The 24,468-nt window shown below is 60.5% G+C and overlaps 1 protein-coding gene across 1 annotated transcript; it reads right to left on the bottom strand.

Moving 5' to 3' along the window:
* Window positions 1–22,021: 22,021 nt before the first annotated feature.
* On the bottom strand, window positions 22,022–24,114 carry GADD45B (growth arrest and DNA damage inducible beta). Its single transcript, XM_025861277.2, has 4 exons — window positions 23,843–24,114; window positions 23,628–23,729; window positions 23,010–23,232; window positions 22,022–22,751 (listed from the first exon to the last, which is right to left on the bottom strand). The coding sequence occupies exons 1-4, from the start codon at window positions 23,884–23,886 to the stop codon at window positions 22,638–22,640; spliced, it is 483 nt and encodes a 160-aa protein (XP_025717062.1). The 5' UTR covers window positions 23,887–24,114; the 3' UTR covers window positions 22,022–22,637.
* Window positions 24,115–24,468: the final 354 nt, after the last annotated feature.

Here is a 24,468-nt window from a genome sequence, read left to right on the forward strand (position 1 = left end):
CCGATGCCTGCCACGACTCGGAGGGACCCCGACGACACCGGGCTCAGTGAGAGGAGCCGGACCCAGAAGGACACATCCCGCAGGACCCCACTCCCAGGAGGTCCCCAGAGGAGTCCCGTCCACACAGACAGAGAGGAGAGGGTGGGAGCCGGGGCTGGGGCAGCGGGTGGGGAGTCCGTCCTTCACACAGAGTCTCCGTGTGGGGAGATGGAACATTCTGGAGACGGAGGGTGGGGCTGGCTGCAGGACCGGGTGAGTGTGCTTCACGCCACTGAGCTGTGCACTTAGAGACAGTTACGATGGTGAATTCTGTGTGCATTTTATGAATTGTGCATTGTGCATTTTAGCACAAAAAGAAAAACACACACACCCGAGCGGCTGAAAGGTGAGGCAGGCGTTGCCGGGGATGCGGAGTGGCCTGGCCCCTCCGAGCGGCTGCTGACCATGACAGGCTAGGGCCACCCCGGGGAGAGGCCTGGCGGCTCTGCTCCTTCACCGGAGAGGAATCAAACCCGCGTCCACAAAAGCTCTCGGGAGGAATGTTCAGAGCAGCTTTTCTCATAATGCCCCAAACCTGGAAGCATCCCAGGTGCTCACCAACAGGTGGATGGATAAGCACACGGGATCCATTCGAGCAGGAATCCCGCTCAGCAGGTGAGGGCTCTGCTGCACACACCCCCCCTCAGTGCAGTGACCTGGCGGACTCTCCGGGAGCCCCAAGCACCCAAGGGGCTGGCGGCTTGCTTCCCCGGACACGACGTCATCCAGCGGGCAGGTCTGGGTACAGGCTGTGAGGTCAAGAGCGTGACCCCCAAGGACGTCCACACCCTCCTCCCCAGAGCCTGTGGCTGCATCACCTCCCATGGAGTCAGGAATCTCGCAGGGGCGCAGAGTTAAATACCTGCAGATGGGGGGCGGCTGGACTCCCGGGGGGTACAGCGGCCTCACAAGCCCTCAAGAGCCACGCCCCTGAAGCCGCCAGGGGCAGGAATTAGGTGGCAGAGGCCAGTGGGAGAAGGCTGCGCGGGGATCCCAGGCCTGGGGTTCTGGAAGAGGCACCCCCAGGAGACCGCGAACAGATCAGGGGGCCGGGGAAGGGCGGAAGGACGAGGGGCTGGGCACACGGGGACTTTAGGGCAGTGACCGCGGCCCCGCAGGATGCGGTCCTGGTGGATACACGACAGGATACATTTGCCAAACCCACACCATGCTCGCCCCCAAAGCCAAGCGGGGCGCGAAGCGGGGGCTGCGCCCCACGCAGAGCTGGCGTAGCGGGGAGGCAGGGGTGCCCCCAAGTCAGGCACACTTTGTCTCCCCAGTCCAGAGGCCCAGCGGGCATTGCGCCCCCAAAAAGGTGGAAGGTGGGACAGACACCACACCTGAGCCCCCACCGAGGGCGCAGGCCCCATGCCACGGGCGCCTGGTCTTCAAGGAGGCGGGCGGCCCCACCCCACCCTGCGGGCCCGCAAACACCCCTAGGTCTCGGTGGGGCGGGTAGGGGAGAGTAAGGCAGTTCTTGAAGAAGAAGCCACGCATTCTGACCCGCAAGCGCTGGGAGGGTGGGCGGCTCCCCCGCGCGCGCACCGGAGGGGTCCCCTGCACCCGCCAGCACGGGCACCCCAGGCCCCTTCCCGTTTCCGGGGCCTCAGGCTTGCACACTCCCACCCAGGGGCCCCTGGTTCCCAGAGAGAGTGGGTGCCGCAGCTTTGGGGGGCTGCTGGGGCGAAGGACCAGGAACCGCGTGGCTCGCAGCCACAGGATTTATGCTCTCGCCCTCGGGAGGCTCCGGGGGAGGACCCTCCCCGCCTCCTGCAGCTCCGGTGGCTGGCTCCCGGGGTTCCTCGGCGCCCCTTGGCTGGGAGCATCATCTCATGTCTCTGCCTCGTTGCCACCAGGCCCCTCTGTGTCTCCCAGTGCCCGTGCTCTTCCTGTAGGGACCCCAGCCCCTGGATGCAGCCCCCCCCCCCAGCATGACCTCATCCTAACGAACATCATCTGCAAAGACCCCGTCTCCAAGGACCGTCACATTGCAAGGTTCCAGGTGGACGAGAATTTGGGGAGGGTACACGGGTCAACCCAGTGCAACAGATTTCTTCCAGATGATTGCATTTGGCTGTGGAGACAACTCCGTGCGCTCCCACCAAACACACTTCACTGATTCACTTACCGCAGGCCCATCAAACCTCGGCGCGGCCCGGGGCATAGAGGAGGCCGACAGACCCAGCGGTCATCACCCCACAAAGGAGGGGCGGGCCTCCAGCCGGGGGGCGGGGCAGCAGGTCCGGAAAGGCTTGGGAGAGGAGCTCCAGCTAGGCTAGTGTAGTGGGTTGAATTGTGTCCCCCCCAAAATCTATGTTCAAGTCCCACCCCCCCACACCCCCCCACCTGTGAATGCACCCTTATTTGGAAATAGGGAATTTGCAGGTGAGCCGGCACTGGGTTAGAGTGGGCCCTACATCCAATGACTGGGGGGTCCGTGCAACAGAAAGGAGGGTGTGTCCCGAGCCGCATGGAGACCGGCGGGAGTGGCTGGAGCTGGACAGAGTCAGAGCCAGAAAACCAGTGCCGTCCACAGAGGCAGCAAACAAATTCACAACGATGCTCAGTGGGGTCACCACACACACACCGGTACCATTTCCAGCCCATGAGGGAAGACATGGCAAATTCTGAGTCACGAAGCCTCTCAGTGGGACCAGCTGCATAATTTTCAGGGCCCCTTGTTCAAAATAAAGAATTTCAAGATGGTAATAGTAGAGCATTGGACCACGCACCAGCGCTCCCCAGCTCGGGCCCCAGGGAGGGTGCAGCCCCCCGGGCATGGCCAGCCCCCCTCCCAGCCCCGGAGCTCCAAAGAGCCTTCGTCCAGAACAAGGGAGCCTCGAACCCTCCCTGCATCTGCAACCAACTTCTGGAGAAATGCAGTGCAAAAAATACTCAGTGGCCTTGATTCTACTTCACAAAACCTCTGCTCAAGAGAAAAAAAAAAAATCCTATGTCCCTTTCAAATCCAACAGACTGCATTTTATTTATGAAATTAAGAGGCTAATCTTGAACTCGGGATCACATTTTGAGGATGTCTGTGTGCATCTCCGAAACTGACCTCAGAGCTTCTTCTGGGCTTTGATGCTTTCCCCAAAATCAGGTGTAAGGGGGAGGCACAGACGGACAGGGTTGAAAGACCACCGTCACTTTGCAAATAGCGACTGTATGGTTTCGTCTACGATTCCTTTATCCTGTTTCGGTATTTCCTCCTCTTCTTCTTTTAAATTTTATTTATTGACTTTAAGTCATCTCTATGCCCAGTGTGGGCTCGAACTCATGACCCTGAGATCCAGAGTTGCACCCCCCTTCTTCTTCTTTTAAATATATTTTTTAAAAACTTCAACAAGAGGAAACACCCCAGCCTCCCTGTGACCTTTAGTAAGTCACTCTAACAACCAGCACTTAATTTCAGAGTTTAAAGCAAGGCCAAAAGCATCATATGAGACCTTCAGGGAGGTTCTTTGTAATCGCCAAGGGCTCCACGCCCCTGGAAGACAAAGCTCTCACACCAGTGACGTCACATCAAAATATCGGAAGTGAGAACTGCAGGAGCCGTGAGGGCCCTGAAGCGGTTCCGGAACGTTCCTTCATTTCTGTGACTTCCAGTTCCTTGCTCTGCAAAAGGCAGCGTGGGACACAAATGCACCGGCGCAGTCGCCCCTGCGGACCCCAGGCTGGGTCACTGGGAAGTGGACCGCACTGTGCTCGGGAGCTTTTCTGGAGATCGGAGCGTCAGGGAGGGGCCTCTCAGCCTCTCAGAACCGTCACTGGTCGGGTCCCCATCTCCATCGGGACCTGCCGTGGCCCTAGGCGGCCTGGGGACTGCCGTGACCGTGGGCGGGGCGGCTGTGAGCAGGGCTGGCGGCCTGGGGGCGGCGGCGGTCCCTGCCAACATGCCCTGGACTCCGGCCTGGGCTGTGGACCGGTGGCTCCACACCCAGCAGCCTGGTCCATCTTTCCTCGTCCTATTTAACTCCTTCCCCGTGTACACCTTTGCCACCAACAGAAACGTCCGGAAACTCCCATGAGAGGGGGACGAGCACCACGCGGCCTTCCCACTGCACACATCTTGTTCCTAACCATCAGACCTTTGTTTCCGTCCTGAAGAAAGGGTGGGGCTGGGGTTGTGACCACCCTAGCCCTGACCCGCCAGCCTGCCCCCCCTCCCGCCCCCATGAGGTTCCAGTCGGGGGGGGGGGGCCAGGACGCAGCCTCCGCCTCCCCCAGAGATCCAAAGAGATTTGGGGGAACCCGGCAGGAGGGGCCTGGGAAGCAGCCGCGAGGGCTCCGGCTGGGCTCCCCCTGGGTGGCCAGGTCAGGCCCCGCGCTCCTGCCCCTGGCGGGCAGAAGCCAGCTCGGGGCTCGTGGGGGGGCTCGCGGTGGCGGGGGGGGGAGATGCCCAAGGCCTCGCTAGCCGGCCGGCTCTAGGAATGCCGCACCCTTTCTGGCCAGCATGTATCCATCCCTCTGGGAAGAACTCCAAGCCCACGGTTGAGAAAGACATTTTTCCTCTGGTCAGAACACAGTCCGTCGGCCCACACAGAAGCAGGACAGGGCGGGTGAGGAGGAGCCGGGGCCAGCTAGCAGGTGTCGGGGGCCCCCCCATCCCTCCTGCACCCACGGTTCCCACAGCAGGTCTCAACGATGTGTCCTTCCTCCACTCTTCTGTGAGCAGGAAAGTGGGTAGTCCCCGCCGAAGCAGCATGCGGATTCTGGAGCAAGCAGCAGGGACATGCCCCCCTCTCCAGGCTCCCGTCCCAGGTAAGAGATCGGCTTTAGGCAGGAGAAGGTGGGTTCCTACTCTAGAGAACACCCCAGAAAAGCCCCGGTTTAGCTCACCTCCAACCCGCTTCCTAAGTATCGGCAGACTCTAGGGAGGTTCCGAGTTTGGCCAACACTCACGCCCCCGTCCTCCAGGTCTGAAAAGGGGGGACTCTCAGACCCGCACAATCTGGGCTGGAGCATGGGGTCAGAGCTCACATGGCCCATCTGCTGGGACGGGGGGGGGGAACGTGCTGGCTTAGGGGCGAAGCCAAACGCGACCCTCAGGTCATGGACCTGCTCCACCAGCGACACCTCTCCCCCCGGGAGGAAGCGCGCCCCACACCCCCGCTGTCCTGTCACCCCGCCAGCCCCGTCCTGGCCACCTTTGGAGCGGAGGGACGGAGGAAATGCCCTTCATGTCTGGTCTGTCTCCTGGCCAGCACACTGGGGAGCACGCTCTCCGTGGGTTCTCGGAGGCTCTGTTTTCAGGAGACACCTCCCCGGATCGGGAGGGCCGCAGTGGACTGGGCCCCGGGGTTGTGGAACCCACAGTCTTCCCCTGTTTCGGGAGGGGCTCCGAAAGCATTCCGACGAGGGGCAACCAGGTGGAATGGAAAAGGAGCAAGCAGGGCAGGTTCTGCCTGCAACTTAGCGGAGAGAGAGACGTCCAGCAACGCAAGGCTCTGCATCCCAGCCTCCTCCTGGGTACAAGGAGCACAATTAGTGGTACCAAGGTTGTTGTGAAGATACGTAATGGGCGTGAAGGACATCATCAGCATTCCACAAGTAAAACCGGCCGACGACAGTCTCGAGATGCTGTAATGGTCTCAACTTCCAACGGACACACGGTACAAGTAAGTGACAATGGTCTCTCCGGAGCCGGGCCAGCATTTACTTTGAGTCCTGGCCTTACCTCCCCAAGCAGACTGTCCAGTCTTGGACAGACGCAGTTGGCTCACAAAAATACACTGGCACGTTGGAAAAAATGAAAAATAAATGTAAAGACAGCACTGTCCGTTGTCATGGGTGCTGTGACTGGAGGCAATGCAAAGGGAATATGGGCTCCCTGAAGGCCGGTCCCTGCACAGTGGGGCTGGGGAGACAGGGGTGCGACCACCACGGACCCCAGAGAGCGCAGCTGGGGGGGTAGGGGGCCCAGCGTGTGAGCTGGTGTCCAGGGGGACCCGCGTCCCTGGGGGGGGTGCTGGGGGATGGCGACGGTGTCCCAGAAGGGCCAGTGTCCTGGGGGGGCCTGTGTGTGTGTGTCGGGGGGGGGTGGGGGGGGCCGGGCTCCCCGGGGCACGGGGAGGGGGGTGGTGTCCGGCGGACGGCGTCCCTGGGGGACCCCGTGTGCCGGGGAGGGGAGCGCGCCCCCGGGGGAGGGGTGAGCGAGGCGCTGTCCCCGGGGCGCCGGCCAGGCCTCAGGAGCCAGCTAGCAAGCGGGGCTGCCTTCCCCTGGGCCGGCGCGGCCAGTCCTGCCTCAGGTCTGCGAACCCGCGAGGCGCCGGGAGGAGGACGGGCCCCCTTCTCTGAGGAGGCACCGCCGCCTGCCGCCCTGCTGCCGGGGCCGCCCCGGGGCCGGTGCTGTGAGGGACCCCGGCGGGAGCGGGAGCCCACCCTCCGCGCCTCGCGCGGCTCCAGGCCCCTCTCCCCGAGGCTGCGCGGAAGGCGCCACGGGGAGGCGGGCCCGCAACGGCGCGGCCTCCGATTGGCCGAACTTCTCTCGGTGAGGGCAGGATGCGCATGTGCAGGCCCAGGGGGCGGAGCTTCCCGCATGGGGCCCGCCCACCCCCAAGGCCGTAAAACCCAGGTAAAAGCCGCCGGTGGGCACCTGGGTGCAGAGCGTCCTGTACCTAGCTAGGCTCCATTCTCCACACCACAGCCTGAGTGATTTTTTTTTTTTTTTAGATTTTATTTATTTATTCATGAGAGACACACACAGAAAGAGAAGCAGGCTCCCAAGGAGCAGGGAGCCCGATGGGGGACTCGATACCGGGACCCTGGGATCATGACCTGAGCCGAAGGCAGACGCTTAACGACTGAGCCACCCAGGCGCCGAGCCTGAGTGATCTTAACACACATTGCAGCTTATTTGTCACCTCCGATTAATCCTTCCATGATAAATTATAACTTGTGGCCTAGTCACATACACAAATCCTAGAGAGCTTTTTAAAATTATTTTTTTAGGGACACCTGGGTGGCTCAGTCGTTAAGCATCTGCCTTCCGCTCAGGTCATGATCCCAGGGTCCTGGGATCGAGCCCCGCATCGGGCTCCCTGCTCAGCGGGGAGTCTGCTTCTCCCTCTCCCTCTGCTCCTCCCCCTGCTCATGCTCTCTGTCAAATAAATAAATCAAATCTTTAAAAAAAATAAAATAAAATTCAAATTTAACTGGGCATCTTGTATTTCATCTAGCAACCTTATTTATAATTTTTTCGTCATCATTGTGACCACCTGATCTCTATGGCCATGGACCCCAGACTGTGAGTTCCAGCAGGGCAGGCACGGGTCAGCTTTTGTCCTTGGCTGTCCGTGCCAAGCAGGGTCTGACCAAAGGAGCTGCCTGCATGGTTCCCCCAAAGGTACCCACATCCTAATGCCCAGCCCCTGTGCGTGTTTTCCAGACTTTGCGGATGGGATTAAAGATCTTTGGATGGGGAGAATAACCTGGATGGGGGGGGGGGGCATCACAGGGTTCCTTATGAGAGGGAGGCAGGAGGGTCAGAGTCAGAGAGAGAAGGTGATGTGAAGCTGGGAGCCCCGAGAAAGTCCACGTGATGCAGGACCATGAACCAAGAGATGACAGGGTACCTCTAGGGATACGGATTCTCCCCTGGAGCCTCCAGAAGGATCACAGCCTTGCAGAAACCTGGTGTCCAGGAAGACTGGTTTCTGACTTCTGACCTCCAGAACTGAAAGAGAAGAAATCTGTGTTGCTTTAAGCCACTACATTTGTGGTGACTCACTACAGCAGCCATAGGAAATTCATTCAATGCCCAACAAATATTTGCTGAATGAGCAAAAGAACGTCTGAAAGTATGCAGAAGGCAGCTGTGGAATATGCTGTGGGTCGAGCCAGGAGGGTCAGGAGACCACGCTGGCCTCCCGTGTGTCACCCGGCATGAGACCCTTGGCCATGAAATCATGCCAGAGCCTTGGTTTCCCCATCTGTAGCATGGGGTCCCTCCTGCCAGCCTCAAGGACCGTGAAGAGTCAGATGGCTGGAGTGTGGTCTCAAGGTGTGGAGCCAGCTAGAACCCAAAACGTCCCTCTCATCTCCAGCCAGACTCAACTCACTGTCCTTTCCGAAGCCACCTGCTCCATCTCCTGCCAGGATCGTCCTCTAACAGCCCTCATATATTCACTCGCATGTTTACAATAACTCCATTTCCATTATCACCCCATTTTCCTGAGGGTGGCAGCTCAGGCACAGAGAGGGGAAGTCACTATCCCAAGGTTACCCAGCTGTTAAGCGGTCAAGTGTGAACAGAGATGAAAACATCAGGGAGTGGCCTAAGATATGGCCCACTCCTGTGGCCGCTCTGTGCCTCAGTTTACCCTCACCAAGCACATCTTCCTCTGGGGGACACGGGAGCCCCCAGCCAAGGGGTGTGGGGGGTCAAGATTTGTTCTCAGCGGGACAGACCTGTCACACACTGAAAGGAGGTGAAAGGTCAGAGACTGGGGAGCCGGCCCTGCCCTGGAGATCGAATTCAGCTGTGGGATGTCATGGATTCCTGGAGGCCAGAATGTCTGGCTCACCTGGACGGTGGGAACGCCCTTGAGAGCTCCCCTTCCTTCCCCAGCCAGGAAATATGGGTGGGGGGGGTCTCCCTGCTCCAGGTCTGCCCGAAGGAGATGCCCGTCTCGGGGGGGGGGGGGGGGAGCTGTGTGTCCTTGTGTGCCGTTTATGGTTGAGGCAGGCCTTGGGGTCAGTAGGAAGGAGGAGAGGCGGGTGGCCACCCTGGGCGGAGGAATCCCCAAACCGGCTAAAAATAGCCAGGCAAATTATTCCAACACCTTCCCAAAATGGAAAGCAGCCTCCCCGCCCAACAAAAGGCCCCGGGCAGCTGGGGGTGGGGGTTGTGTTGAGGAAAGGTGGCCTCGGGCAACCACTCCCCCACCCCCAAGGCTAGCTAGTCCCCTCAGGCTCTTTCTCCCCCAACCGTCCTCCCCAGGGCTGGCTGTGCGCTGACCCCGGGGTCTGGAAGGTGGGGACGCCCAGGACGGCTGGGGACCCCGCAAAGTGGATCCTCCCGCCCCCAACCCCCCACTCCCGCCCTGGCCCAATGGCCGCTGACCCGGGAACTGGGAGGGCCCGCCACTCAGGCTAAAAATAGCTCTCCTCCCCGCCCAAGCTATTTTTAGTCCCTTCGCCCAGGCCTCAGCACGATGGCAGCCACCGGTGGGCACACCCCGCCGGGCGGCCCGGGCGCCCTGGCTCGGACGCGGGCACCGCCTCTGGCCACCGCAGCGGCCAGAGCTGGGGAGAGACCCACGGTGTGGACAGAGCTGGCTCGAGGCCCCCCTCTGGCCCTCCGCGAGCCCTCTCGCTGCCGAGGAGCGAGGCGGGCGCGCCAGCAGGGGGTCCGGAGCCCTGAAGGCGCTGGGCCCTGTCTCTGCGTGGGGAGCGGGCGCCGGGGCTCTCGCAGCCCCGAGAGGGCGACCCAACAGCGGCCACGCGCTGAGCGCTTGACGGAAGCGTCAGGGATGACAGCCCGCGGGCCTCAGTGTCCGCATCCGTGAAGCGGGGGCCGGACTCCCTCTCCCCCGGTCCCTCTCCCGCCGGCGCGGCTCCAGAAACACAGGGGCTGACGTCACCCCCAGACCAGTCCGGCCTCCCGGCGCCGCCGTCACGGGCGTTCCTGCGCCAGGGAATCCCGGCCCCCGCGCGGGGCCCCCGTGGAAACCCGTGACGCCAGCGCCGCCGCCGCACCTCTTCCGGCGGCGCCCGGGGCAGGCGCGGGGCGGGGCGGGGCAGGCGCGGGGCGGGGCCTCCCGCTCCCGGGACCCACCCCCGCGCGGCCCGGGGGCGCGCGCACGCTCCACCGGCGCGCGGGGACGGCGGCTCCCCGCGGGGCACGGACGCGCTCGCGTGCCTGGGCTGTGAAGGCGGGCACGGGTTTGGGGGCAAGCGCGTGCGTGCTCTGGGACCCCCGGTGGGCGTGCGTGCACAGCCCTGGCTGGCTCGAGGGAGGGGGTGGGAACCCAGGCCAGACTCTGCAGGGCCGGTCTGTAACGTCTGGGGTGGAGGCGAGGAGCGGGGCCCCCAGCCTGGACGGACACACACACACACCCCTGGCCTGTGGGCGTGGCGCCGCAGCGATGACTCGGAGCGGGTTCCCTGTCTCCCCGCCAGTCTGGGAGCTAATTACTGTCAGGACGAGACGGGTTGGCTGGAAAGATGAACAAATCGCAGTGTGTCTGCAGCACGTCTGGGTCTGCAGGCCCCACCAGCGTCTGGTCCCGGGGTGTGGGGCACGGCAAGCACGCTGCTATGCATGCACTGGGGAGCCTTGGGCATTTGCTTGGGTGCTGCAGGGCCTCGGCTGGGTGATGGACGCAGCATCCATCCTGTCTGCTGGGGGTGTGTGTGTGAGAGAGAGAGACAGACAGACAGGTCTGTGGGAGCGTCTGCTCTCCTTACACATAAAATGGATCTAATCATAGTACTTACCTCCTAGATTATGAGGAGTAAATGAGTTAATGAACTAAGGTGTGTACTCATCATGGGGCCCAGGAATCCCACCCCTCGGTGTTATCCTAGAGAAATAAAAACTTAGGTCCACACCACACCCCACAGGTGAATGTTCAGAGCATCCTGATTCCTAATTACCCAACCCTGCGAACTGCCCAGCTATCCACCCCTGGTGAATGGGTAAACTGAGGGCCACCATCCCTATGATGGAGCAGGAATCAGCAATACACAGAGACGAACTGACCTTGACAAGCCTAGAGGGAGGGCGGGACCAGAAACAGAAGGCCAAGAGTTCAGTGTGAGTCCACCTGCATGAACCCTCCAGAGCAGGCACATCTGCAGTAGGGAAGGGGGTTAGGGTTAGGGGAGGAGGTAGGGAGCCACAGCTGATGGAGACTAAGTTTCTTTTTGAGGTGATACAAACTACTTATATATGCAACACCGCGGAGACCTGTCAAATGCAGCATGCTGGGTTTAAGGAGCGGACTCGGACGGCTGCAGGTTGGGTGATCCTATTTTTACGACTTCCTAGGAAAGGCCGAACTGGGAGCCCAGAGCAGCCCCTCGGTTGCAGGGGCTGGTAATGGGGAGAGCAGGCTGACCAGGGGCAGCAGGGGGCTTCCGGGAGGATGGACCTACTTTAAATCTTGATCATGCAAGGACTCAGAATGGTATCTGTTTGTCAGGACTCACGGGATTGTACACCTAAAATGCATGAATTTACTCTTTGTGAATTATACCTCAATAGAACCTGGCTTTAAAAACATAAATATGAGGTGTTTAGAAAAAACACGTGCTCTATGGTAGAGAGACAATAGACCACAGCTTGTTGTTACCTTTGTGGCTGAGTGTATAGGAGTGGCCCCGGATCCCATGAAAGTGAAGATGCCTGGATTTGGAGCTTGGATGCTGGGACACCTACAGCACCCAACACACACACAGACAGACGCTCCAAAAATATGCACATACATACCCACAAGCGTGTGTGAGCACACCCAGAGGTGCAAACACACAAGGCACCCAAGCACACATGTGTACATACATACAAAATACACATGCATAGAAACACACGTGTGCCCATACACATACAGCATTCACACAGCACATGCACACACTTATATATACGTGCAAACACCCGCGTATGTGCACACATACACAACAACATGTCCGCACACACAGAACACACACATCCACCTCGATACACACAGAAATATATGCACGTGCACACAGGCAGGTCGCCTACGCACACGTGCATGCACTCCAAACACACATGGGCACGGGCTTGCACACAGTCACTCACTCTCTTGCAGGCAGGGCAGTGACCCCAGGAACCCCACCTGAAGGCTGGGAAGAGGGCATCCGCGACGGGAAAGAGCCAGCTTGCTTCTGCGCGCACCGGATCGGGCCTCTGTAGCTGTGTGTGTGTTTCAGGGCCTCCTGCCTCTCTGCCTGTCTCCAGGACGCAGACAGCCCCCCCTCGAAGGCCTCCTCCTCCCAGTGCAGTCCCCCACCTTCCTGTCCCCACCCCAGCAGGCAGCCGTGGGAATCTACTGGTTTGGGCTGCAAAAGAATGAGAAGGAAAGTGCCCCCCCTACCCCGCAGAGCATCTGCTTCTCATAGTCTGCCCCTCCCCTCTCCAACTCCACAGGAACACCCCCCCCTTCTCTGGGCCTCAGTTTCCCTGGCTGTAAAATGGAAGGATGGTTTTTGGGAATATCCAGGAGCCACACTGCCAAGTCCCCCAACCTGCATGGCTCTGCCCTTGCCAACTCTGGCTGCATGTTTTCTGGAGCCTTCTGCAGACAACAGCCGAAGCCCTTAGGAGAAGCCCAGATGGTGGAAACTCCAAGCCCTGGGGCCACCTGATAACAGAGATGTTTGGGGAGTGGTGTTCGAGGCTCACTGTGCCCTGAGGAATCTCTCGAAACCAAGCGGTGGACACCCAGTGGCCTCACGAGGGGAGGTCAGGAACCTGGGCGGCTGGGACGGTTAGTGCAGGCAGATTGTAGGGAGAGAAGAGGGATAATCATGTGCTCAAAAATGCATATCCACGAGGGCTGTGTGTGTACACCTGGCTCTGGTTTCTGCGGTGAATGAATTAAAGCGGACTCAATGTTTCCTGATCGAGGCGCATGGTGTCCACAGGTTCGGACAAGTGTGAGCTTATTCTCATCCCTAACTATGGGCCTAGAATGTCTAAGGATCTTTTTGTTGCTCCTGGACGTACAAGCGCCCAGTGCAGCTAGACACTCGGTACATAGTTGCAAAGTGATGCGTCCCTTTATCCATTTGCTCACTCCACAAATATTTACAGAGCGCCAACCAACTGTCAGGTGCTAGAGCAGAGCAGTGAGCAAATCTGACAAGCATCTCTGTCCTGTGGAGCCTAAGGGTGAATATGGATCCCCAGAGCCATTGCTGTGTTCTGTGGCTCTGGTGCAGCCCACAAGTGCAAGCCTGTGAGCGTGCACAACCACACACGTTTGCATACAGGGTGCAGGATTAGCACGGGCATGGCCCACGCAGGCAGGTGTGTGTGCACAGGTCCTCTGGTGGCTCTGTGCGGGCATGTGCAGTCTGGGGCCGGGCTTCTCCTTGGCATTACCTGCCTGCCCCGCCCATCTGCCGAGAGTGCCCGGGGCCAGGTGGGGCCGGGTGGGCCGGAAACCTCTCCCAGCTGCTGTGCCCAGTTTCAGGGAAGCCACCCGCTGGCATCCTGCCACAGAGCCCGCCTGCCCTTGCACCTGCCCCCTGGGCTTCCAGGAAGGTCCCAGGAGGCCCTGCCTCCAACCCTGCATGAGTGAGTCCTCTGCGCAGACCCACACAATGCACGGGGGGGGGGGGGGGGGGGGGGGGGGAGGGGTCCAACCCACTTCCTCCCGCACAGTCAGAGCCCCTCACAACCGGAGCCAGAAGAGAATCAAACAGCAAAGTCTCTCCGGATGGGGTAAACTGAAGCATACACGAAGAACAACTGGAGAGGGTCTCAGCTCTCCGTGGCCGCCCCGAATGCTGCTCCCCCTAAATCCACTGGTGCAGGCGGTCTGCAGAGAGAGCATTTGAACTTGGAACACGTTGCGCTCTCTTGATGACCACACAGGGTGCATCCGGCCGCAGGTGTGCATGCATTAGGATTTTCACTCACATGTGGATACCTGCACAGATGAGAGTAGTTGAAAATAGGGGATTTCTCCACAAATGGACATTTGTGAGCATGTCTATGCCCGTGCACAGTGGGTTCATGCACACACCCCGGTGCCACACACAGTAGGTATTTGCACGCGTGAGGACATCTGTTCGCCGTGGGTGTTTGTATGCAGATGGGGGTCTGCCCACATGGGAATTTTCACATAGGAGAGGGACTGTACACAGGGTCTTGCACACAGTAGGTCCTGCACGTGGCAGAAGTCTGCACATGCGCGTTTGCATGTAGGTGCGGGTCTGCACACCGTAGGCTTTGCATTCAGACAGTGTTCTGCACACAGTCGGCCCCCCACACAGTCAGGGGGCTGCACACAGTAGGCCTTGCTGCACGAGGGTCGGTGGCGGTGCAGCCCGTGCCGCTGAGCACGCACCCGATCCCCGCGCCGCCACTGCCCGGCCTGCCCACGCCCGCGCCCGGCCAGGCAGGTCAGGCGGCTCCGGCGGGGCGTGGGGCGGCCAGCGGGGCAGGGAGGCTATTCCGGGCGCTGGCGCGGTGCCCGGGCCCTGCGCGCCAGGCCGCCCGGGGAAGGCGCCGCTCACAAAAGGAGGGTCTGTGCAGACGCCCCGCCCTCGGCCGGGCCGCCCGCCGCCAGGGGCTGGGGGAGGGAGACGCCGCCGGGACGGCCGCCGGCGCAGAGCCCCCCCACCCCACCCCCGGGGCGGCCGCAGACACCGCGCCTGGCGGGCACCAGCGGGAGGCTGGCACCGCCGGGCGCGGGAGGGGGTCGGCAGCAAGCGCGGGGGCTCCCGCGCGCACGGCAGCGCGCCCAGGGCGCACACGAGGGGGCTCTGGAGAGGGTCGGGGCCCCTGACGTGGGGAAACTAGAGGGACAGGCCCCTGCACTTCGCCCACTCGGGGATTTCTCTGGCTCTCGCACACCCGCCTCTGTCTCCAATTATCCAATTTTAAGTACCGAGGAATTCGGGACTCCTGCCTGCTGGGTCGGGAGGGGCGTCTGGGGCCAGGGTCAGCGCCCCTCTCCACCCCCAGAGTGTCTGGCGGGAGGATGGGGTGGAGGGAAGGCGTGGTCAGGGTTCTCAAGGCCGAGCGTTTTGCAAAGCGCTTCCGTGCATTAAATGGTTTCACCTCGCCACGTGGGAGGGCGATTAGACTTTCCCTTTTATGGAGGGGGAAACTGAGTCACGCTCGCTGCGCGCCGCGCGCGGGTAGATGGTAAGCCGCCGAGAGCCGACTCGAATCCAAAGCTGTGCGGCTGCCCCTCTCCTCCTTCCCCCTTGCAGCCACCCGAGGAATTTATGGCGCTCCTGCTGTGGACGCCGCGGCACAAACGTCGCCCCACGCGTGCACGCACGTGATCGCACGCTCCCGCTCCGACATGTGGGTGCTCACGCATGGGGCGAGAGCAGCCCCGTGTGCACGAGGGTCTTCGGCTGGGCCTCGGCCGCCCGGAGCCGCCCCTCATCCCACCCCACCCCAGCCCCAGAGCCTGGGAACCTCCGGCGCCCGCGCCCGGGAGGAGGGGGGTAGGGTGGGAAAGAGGAGGTACGAACAATGCAGGGAAAGGGCAGGGAGGGGCTTCTCCAGATGGAGCTTCTGTGTGTCTGTAAGTGTGTCTGCCGTGCGTCCTTGGGGGAGGGGGTGGCATTCGGGCTGTGCGTCAAGCTGGGTGGTTCTGGGTCTCCGGAGGCGGTCGCCGGCCACCGTGGGTCCCTGGCACACATGACCTTCACCAGCCCGGGCTGGCGGCACGCAGCTCTCTCCCTCGTCCTACAGCTCCAGGGCTGTCTGTCATTCCCAGACTGTCCCCTTCCAACAGATAAAGCCAAGCTCTTGGATCGCCTCCCCACCTTCACGTGTGCCCAGCCACGAGTTGGGCACCACCGGTACCTTGAAAATCTAGCAGAAACCCACGCCCCCTGCCTGGGGATCAGGGTCAGGAGAGAACAGGAAGGATGAGGCACCAGGCAGGACACCCCAGGCTGGTGAGGACTGTGGGGTTTGGGGAATGCTTGCGGTGGTTCCAGAAGGAAGGGAAAAGGTGAAGGCGGGGGTGGGACAGGCCGGAGTCCCGCCCTGACCCCTGGGAGGAAGGAGGAGAGAAGTATTTTGGAATGGCTTCCTTCTGCTGCTTTCCTAGAAGAGGGCACATCATTTCCGGAAAAACACGCCCCCACCCCTCCCGGAGCCGGCTTACCTACTGGAAGGAGCCAGAGGTGAGCTGGGCCCAGCAGTTGCCCGCGCAACTTGCTATGGGAGAACCCGGCAGGGATGCTACCCGAGTGCCCCTGAGCACCCCACAGCGGTCACCTGCAGTGATTCTCAGCAGCCCCCAGCCTTGCCATAGGGCAGGACCGCTGCAGGACGCCCTCAGGGGAGGCAGGAAGGACTCTGGGACACATTTGGTGGATAAAGAAATAACTCTCCCCCTCCCCTCCCTGGTTCTGGTGTGAAGACCTGGGGGCCCCCCGGATGGGTGTCCTTATTCATTTCCTGGTCATTGAGCCCCGGCTGGGAAAGCCCAGAGAACCAGCTAAAGAGGGGTGTGTGTTGGTGCGTATGCGTGTGTGCACACATCTGTTGAATGGGAGGCCGGCTCTCATGTGTCTACATGTGTGACTGGGAGGATGTGTTTGGGTATTTCTGTGGGGGGGGGGTGACGGGGTGAACTGTGTCCGCGCACAGGAGGTTGAAGCCCTGGTCCCTGGTATGCTTGGATGGGACTTTATCTGCAGGGAGGCTGTTTGCAGACCGTAGAGACGGGTCCATGAAGGCGGGCCTAACCCCATACAGCTGGTGTCCCCCCAAGAAGGCGTCCTTTGGACACAGAGATGCACATGCATGGAAGCCGATGGGAGGACTCAGGGGGACCACACCCAAATCCCACCAAAAGGAGAGAGGCCTGGAAAGATCCTCCCTCCGAGCCACAGAGGGACACTTTCAGCTCACATTCGTGGCCACCAGAACCAGAGGCCAGGCCATTTCTGCTGTGGAGCACCCCCCCCCCGCCCCGTCACTTTGTTACAGGAGCTCCCGGACACTCCTACAGCGGGCACAGCACGAGGTTAAGAACAGTGTGTGTGTGTGTGTGTGTGTGTGTGTGTGTGTGTGTGTGGCCACGCCCATTTGCAAGTCTGAGGGTCTGAGTGTATGCTATTCCCATGCATAAGCACACAGGTGTGCGTGTGCACGTACCTGCGGCCATCCACGGCTACAGCTGAGCACAGTCCTCCGGCCACCAGCCACATCTGCTGCCCCCCCAGAACTTACACCCAGAGCCACCTTCTCAGGCAGAGGCTCCACCATGTTGCAGAATCAGCAGCTCCCAGCCCTGGGGAGGAGGGAGGGGTCTAGGTATAGGTATAACCTATAGGTTATAACTGTGAGGTATAACCGTGAGACCCCAGTTGGTTAGGGGTTCTGGGTGCCCACGACTCACAGGTAGATGGACAGACACCTCGTTCAGGTAGAAAGACTCCTGTAAATAGTCACATACCACCGACTCGTGTAATAATAGCTAAGTCTTCTGGAAGGCTCCCTGCTGTTCTAAATGCCTTACATATTTCAACCAACTAATGCTCACAACAACCCCAAGAGATGGGCACTCCTGATTAGTATCCCCATTGCACAGATAAAGAAACTGAGCCCACAGAGGTGAAGCAACTTGCCTTAGGGCACACAGCCGGCCGCCCCCACAGGGCCGGGTTCCAGCTTCCCTGCCATGGGTGGTGTCACTCAATCTGGTCAGGACCCAGCACCTGGCAGGCCAGCGTGCGTCCCTCAGGGACAAAACAGTCTGTCCTAGAGAAGGAGGTCATCATCAGTGGGTCAATCTCTGTACACAACTCAGAAGTCTCTGTGCCCAAGCATTTCCAAAGTGTCAGGGGGTCACAGGCAGGATAAAATGTGTCCTTACAGGGCGCCTGGGTGGCTCAGTCGTTAAGCGTCTGCCTTCAGCTCAGGTCATGATCCCGGGGTCCTGGGATCCAGCCCCGCATCGGGCTCCCTGCTCTGCGGGAAGCCTGCTTCTCCCCCTCCCACTCCCCCTGCTTGTGTTCCTGCTCTCGCTATGTCTCTCTCTGTCAAATAAATAAACAAAATCTTAAAAAAAAAAAATGTGTCCTTACACACAAGCAGGTGCTGGGAACCTGGAAGGGCGGAGCTGGAGACAGGAGACAGGCTTTCGGAGGTCCTGTGTGGAGACCTTCCCCAAAGAGGGGCACGTCTGACACGAGAACAAAGAAAGCTGAGCCGCAGTTCGCTTGGGGAGGGATCGTATGAGGGGTTCAGAGCAGAGCGGTCCACGTGTGCCCAAGGCAGAGCTTGGACGGCAGGTGTACAAGCAGGGTCTGGGCGTGAGGTGTGGTGCAAAGCCCCACCGGGGTGCTTGCTGATGTCAGCCGCGGGCAACACGGAGTGCCCTCCCGTGTGTCCTTGTCTACACGGAAGGATGCTCGCATGCACACATGGGACAACAGATGCGGGGCAGGCTATCCAAGTTTGACAGTGACACACACACAGCATGGATGAACCTCCAAATATCATGCAAGGATCAGAAGCCAATCGGGGCTGTGATCCCATTTCTGTGAGATGTGCCAAACAAGGCAAAGCCACAGAGATGGGCAATGGATTCATGGGTGCCAGGAGCTGGGGGAGGGGCTGGGGAGTGACTGCTAACAAGGACAGGGCTTCTTCTGGGGTGATGGAATGTTCTGGAACTAGACAGGGGTGGTAACTGCACAAATCTGTGTAGTATGCTAAAAACCCCTAAATAACCCTGTAAAGGGGTACATTTTATGGTTTGTAAATTATATCTCAATTACATAAAAATAAAAATATAAACAGATATAAAAACCTAGCTCTGCATCACACAGGCCTTGGCTTGGTCCCTGATCGTACCACGGTCCCGTTGTGTGACCTTGGGCAAGTTACTGCACTCTCTGAGCCCTTGTGCTCCCTTTCTGTGAAAAGCAGATAATGACAGGAGCTACCTCGTGGAGTTGTTTTGAGGCTGGACGGAGATAACAGGGCAGAAGCTGCCCCAGGCAACGTCGGCTGTTCTGACACTGATCTCCGCCTGGCTGCCATGTTTGGCCATCTTCCTCCTAGGCCCCTGCTTGTCCTCAAGTCCGGGGCTATGTTACGTGTTTCAGGACATGCTCCCAAGGCCAGCCCGCTTCTCTGGGCACAGAGCGTTCAGGAACTAGCTTAAATCCTACACACTGTTAAGACCTGGGGGCAGAGATGACATCTGTATTTACATACTTATCAACATGCACGTAACCCTGTGCCCACGTCCATTTGGGCGGGTGTATGTACACACGCAGACAGACGCTCAAGGGAGGCTATGTGTCTACTGGACCAGCGTGGACAGGGAGCTCAGAGAAGCTAAGCGACTTGCCCAAGGGGGTGGGATGAAGCCGGACTTCCAGCCCTCTGCCCAGGAGCGCCTGGGTGGGCCCGAGTGGGTGACAGTGTGTCTGGGGCCTGGGGAGCTGCGTGCACATGTAGCCGCATGGGGGGGGGGGGTATGCACCTGCATGCGTGCCTGCCTCAGGGCCACGGGTGTAGGCATGGACAGAGGCGAGCTTGGGTACCTGAGGCGAACCTGCACCCCACCACGCGGGTCTGCCTGCACCCTCCTGCTGATGTTGCAGTCTCCTGGCCCCCAGCCCCCAGCCCCCAGCAGTGGAAGTCCAGAGGAGTCACCTGCAGAGGTGACCTGGGGCGGCTTCTCTCTGGCCCTCTCTGGCGTGAACTGTGCGGGAGCGGTGTCCTGGGGACCGTGCCATCTGTCCCCTCACCCCCAGCCTGCATTTTCCCCAGGGGCTGCCTAGCCCCTTGGTGACAATTCAAGATCTTGGCCAGTCTGTGCCTCCTTCATGTTGGGCCTCATCTCCTCTTCTGGAAAATGGACTTCCTACTCCCCGTTAATGCACCACCACCACCACCACCACCGAAGAAGCAACGGAGACAGTATCCGGAGAACCACTGCTGGAAACTAAGAGCCGCGACCCTCTGCGTCTGTGCAGGGGAATGCCCAGAGAGCTGGGGTTTGAATCCCAAGCCTTGGGTTCCTCTCTCTGATCTGGGAGGCCACACCCCTCCCCAGCCTTCGATGTTCACCCGCAAAGTGAAGGAACCAAATATCCGAAGTTTAAATGAGACCCAGGGTCAGGAAAGGAGAGGCTCTGGAGCCTGAGACAGAAGGAGAAATCAGCCACGCCAAACCTACTGTAATCTACGACCCTGTTCACGAGCAAAAGTGTCCTGCCCTTTCCTTGCATTTGAGTTTCTAAAATATTGCTTGAAAATAGTCTTCAGTTTGCTGAGTCTGGGGCACCCGCTTTCTTAAATTTTGCATGGAAGGCTCACCCTAATCTCGGCTCTGCTAACTCACAGGGTGGAGTAAGGAGATGATTCTAGAAATGCACTGGGCATAATAATAGTGCTGGGATAGCAGTGCTAATGGCCAATCCTTCTTCTACTTTCTATGTGGGAAGCCCTAATCTAAAAAATATTAACCCTGTCAACCATCTGTGAGGTAGACAGCATTATTATCCCGATTTCCGGGCAGTGGGGCAGAGGCACAGAGAGGTTGGGGTACCAGCTGAGGATCACACAGCTGGAGTCCCATCCACGCCTTGTATGTCCGTGGGGCCCGGAGGCCTGGGGCCTCGCCCTGCTGGACAGAGGACCTAGGGACGAGAGGGTCAGAGGTCACAGCCCCCTGGGTGGTCGGAATCAAGATGAGAACAGAGAGGCTGCCCGGTGCGGATGAGCTTGCAACACCAAGAGCTGCCCCTTGTCCCCACTAGTCCTTCCCCATCAAGCCCCCTCCCCCTGAGGTGGGGGGGGGAACCCTTCAGCCTCTGCTCCCCTTCCCAGGTTCCCTCCCCTCTGGGCTCTGTCTCAGGAATTCGCCCTCCCCATTCCCCCCCCTCCTTGGAGTCCCCCTCTTCCTTCTCACCTTCCCCCTGGGGCTCCCTTCATCTGCCCCCTTCCCCCTCCTCGGGGCTTGGGCCTCCCCGCTCCCCTCTCCCACCCGGTACAGGGGTCCTTTCTGAGCGCCCCCCAACCCCCAGGTCCCTCCACACCTCCCCCTCAACACCCAACCCTCGTCTCCAGACTCCCCCCTCCATCCCTCAGGGCTCTGGCCCCTCCCTCACTTTGCATCTCGCCTCCCCCTAACCTCTGAAGATTCCTTCCGCCGCTCCCCCCACGGGGGTCCCCACGAGGGCTCCATCTCGGGGCCTCCTTCCCCCCCTCAGGGATCCCATCTCCCCACTTCGGCTCTCTCCTTCCTCCCACACCCAGGAGGAATCCCCGCCCCCCCCTCCTTCCCTCTGGGACTTCCCCCTCCATCGTTCTCTCCCTCCCATCCCCCCGCCGGGGCTCCCCCCAGCCCCGTGACTCCCGCGGGGCCGCTGGGGTTTTCCTCCCGCGCCCACGTAGGGCTCCGGGGAAAGGTCGCGGCCTGCGGCGGGGCCCGCCCCTCCATCCCCCTCCCCGCGGGGCGCAGGGACACGCTGCTGCCCAGGCGCCGGGAGCCCACCCCGCAGACCTGAGGCGGGAAGACTGAGGCGGGGCTCGGGCTCCCAGCCGGCGGCCGGGGAGCCCCCGCGCCTGCAGCTTCGGGAGAACCGGGAGGTGGCCGGCCAGGCCTTACAGTTTCGGTTTAGAGGCAAAGCGCAGCACCGTGCCAAGCCCAGCTGGGCTGAGAGCAGGACTTCCTTGGGTGTTCTTTGCTTGTTGATCTTAGTTTGGGGAAAGAAAAAAATCTTTTTCTAGTGCAATGAAGAAGCCTATCCTGGGAGGGAGAAGGCTTGGGTGCGGTGGAAGGCCCCTCCCTGGGGGTTGCCCAGAGGCGCTCTTCCTGCAAGGCCAGCCCTGCTAGGGCAGCTCTGAGCCCTGAGCACCCCGGGGTCCAGGTGCCCCCCTTGACCCCTCTGGACCTTGAGTTGGTGGCAGCGGGGCAGGCAGGGGCTGCAGCCAGCTCCCCAGGGGTGCGTCTCTATATGCCCGGAGCTTGGAGTTGGCTCCAGCATAGCCAGTAACAGGGGTGGTACAGCGGCCAGGTTTCGTAATAAACCGGTCTTTTAATTGCTATGGGGCAGGAGGAGGGAGGGTAAAAAAAAAAAAAAAAGAGGCAAAGGTTTGTTGGGCTTGGTTGGCGCCGGCTGCAGAGAGAAGAGGCACTGTTTTTGCAAAGGAGCCTGGAGCTGCTAACAGGGACTTAAGTAACACTTCCTGGTGAGCCTGCAGGAGGAGGTTTGGGGGGCAGTGCCGCTGGGGTGTGGGGAGCGGGGCAGAGGTCCTGGCCCCTCTCCGGGGTGACAAAGACACAAGAACCCAAAAGCTTTAGAAGTTTATTACAAGGTCATCGTAGAAGTAAAAATATATGTATCTGTAAGCTTCCCCATCTCTCTCAGTGGTTCAAGTAACAAGTGCAAGTAACAAAATAGATTGTCTATTCCCTCTGCAAACTGGGAGTTCCTGGGTACAGAGAGCAACATGAGCCCCAGCTCCCAAGTCCCAAAGTCTAGTCCTGGCAAGGGTGCAGAACCCCGCTCAAGCGAGGCCCATGCAGATGTCAGCGCCGGTCTCAAGCAGGGTGGGGGGACACAGTAGGTCTCGCTCCACCCCGAGTGTGGAGTCCAGGCCCTCCACTGTGGGGGAGGCCGCAGCTCCCCAACTCCAGCTGCTCTGTTGCAGAGCCTGAGCTCCAGGTTCCCCTCTCCTGCTGGCCCGGGGCCCCCTCTTCTCCTCTCCCAGGGGGCCGCAGCGGGGCGCTGCTCCAGGCTCACCGCCCTGGGGGCAGCCGCACGCTCCCCTCTTCTCCAGTGATTCTGCCCCCATGGTCTCACAGGTTGGGTCGTTTGGGGGGGTTGTTCTGGGGGGGAGGGGTCAAATATTTATTTTATTTTTTTTTTTCGTAGCAACCCAGCAGGTTCTGATGCTGGGAAGAGTCTCAACGCTCCTGGAGGGAGATGTAGGGGACCCACTGGTTGTTCCCTCGGCTCTCTTCGCAGTAACTGGCTACCTCCACCAGGCCGTGGCTTTTCCAGGCGTCTGTGTGAGGGTTCTGTGATGGGGGGAAAGATGGGGTTCAGTGGGAGCCTCAGGAGTGGGCAGGGAGCCTCCCTCTCCCAGGGCCCCTCTGGGGAAAACAGGCCAGCTCAAAATAGCTCCCCCGGGAAGGAGGCCCCGCCGTGCTGCCCACGGAACATGCCGATCATGGCTGAGCGCTGAGCTGGTACGAGAGCGGCCAGCTCAACTTTGTTGACAAACACGGGCCCAGGTGCCCGGGCAGAGGGTGGGGCAAGTCCCAGGCCCAACTCACCGTGACCAGGAGGCAGTGCAGGTCTCGGGGCTCAGTGGTGCCCTGGGTCTCCGCTGGCTCACCCAGCAGCTGGGCCAGGCGCTGCATGCCTGACACCCGGACGATATTAATGTCGTTGTCACAGCAAAAAGACTGGATGAGTGTGAAGTGGATCTGCAGGGCGATGTCATCCTCCTCGTCTTCGTCAATGGCCAGAAGGCACAGGACCACGCTGTCAGGGTCCCTAAGGGAGCCGCAGGAAGGAGACGGGTCAGCTGGGGGCTGAGGAAAGGCCGCTGTACACAGGGGAGTTTCGAAAAGCAAAGAGAAACCAAAGGCGCGGAAGGGATTGAGGGTGCATGCAGCTGGGCGGGGGGAATGCATGCTTCAAAATATTTGGGGGTGGGAAGGCCGGAGCAAATATGGTGGTGGGCACTTGCAAACAAACGCAGCAACGTCAGGATACTGCAACCTTCCCCCCCCGTCCCCCGCCGCCGAAAGCAAGCCTAGAGGCCCTCCGTCCACAGTGGGGACGCTTGGGGAAATCCTAGCCCTGTGCGAGACAGAGGTGCCGCAGGGAGTGTGCAGAGCGGAGGGGGTCCCCACCCGCGCCCAGTCCGGGGACGGGGTGTGACTCACACATTCATCAACTTGGCTGACTCGTACACCCCCACGGTGAGGCGGTCCTGGCGCTGCGCGGCCACCAGGAGCTCCTCTACAGCGGCGCTCACGGTCTGCATCCTGGGGTCAGGAGAGAAGGAGGGAGGGTCAGCGCTCCGCCCGGCCGGGCACCGGTCGCTCAGGTCCCCGCCCGGCCGGGCTGCCCTCAGGCGGCCACAGCCCCGGCTACTTACTTCTGCGCCGCGTTGTCGCACGCCACGAGCTCTTCCAGGGTCATGTTGCAGTTATAATCCACAGTGGAAAGCAGCCCCACGACAGTCCCAAGCGAGAAAATGCAAAATCCGAGGCCGGAAAGCCCAAAACCTTCCCACGGAGCCCGAGCGCTCGTTCAAGACCTTCGGAAGGCAGCGAAATCCTCCCCCAAAAAAGGAAAAAAAGAAAAACGGCAAAAGCCTCAGCAAGAATAATCCGCACGGCTGCAAAGAAGACGATCGCGTCCACGACTTCAGCGATCTGAGCCTGCGGCCGCCGGCGCACACATTTATAGACTCGTAACCAGAGGCGTGGCCTCGGTGGCGCGTCCGCCCCTCCTATTGGCGAGCCAACAAAGGCGAGAGAAAGTCGCGCTACGGTTGGCCGACGTCGGGGAGCGGGCGGAGCGCCGCGCGGGGGGCGCCCACGTGGGGGCGAGAGCCGGGAGGAGGGCGCGGGGGGGGGGTGGCGGGGAGCGTGAGTGCCAGAAAAGAAAAAAAAAGCAGAAGTTTTCCTCCTGATTTCCCGGCAGCTGCACCGCGTTTCGGGGCGCGCGCGGGATTTCCAGCGCGCAAGGCCGGCTCGGACTTTCGGAGCGGGGGGGCCT

This window comes from Callorhinus ursinus, unplaced genomic scaffold (genome assembly GCF_003265705.2).
Source record: "Callorhinus ursinus isolate GAN/ISIS: 27379988/994484 unplaced genomic scaffold, GSC_fseal_2.0 scaffold77, whole genome shotgun sequence".
Lineage (NCBI taxonomy): Eukaryota > Metazoa > Chordata > Mammalia > Carnivora > Otariidae > Callorhinus > Callorhinus ursinus.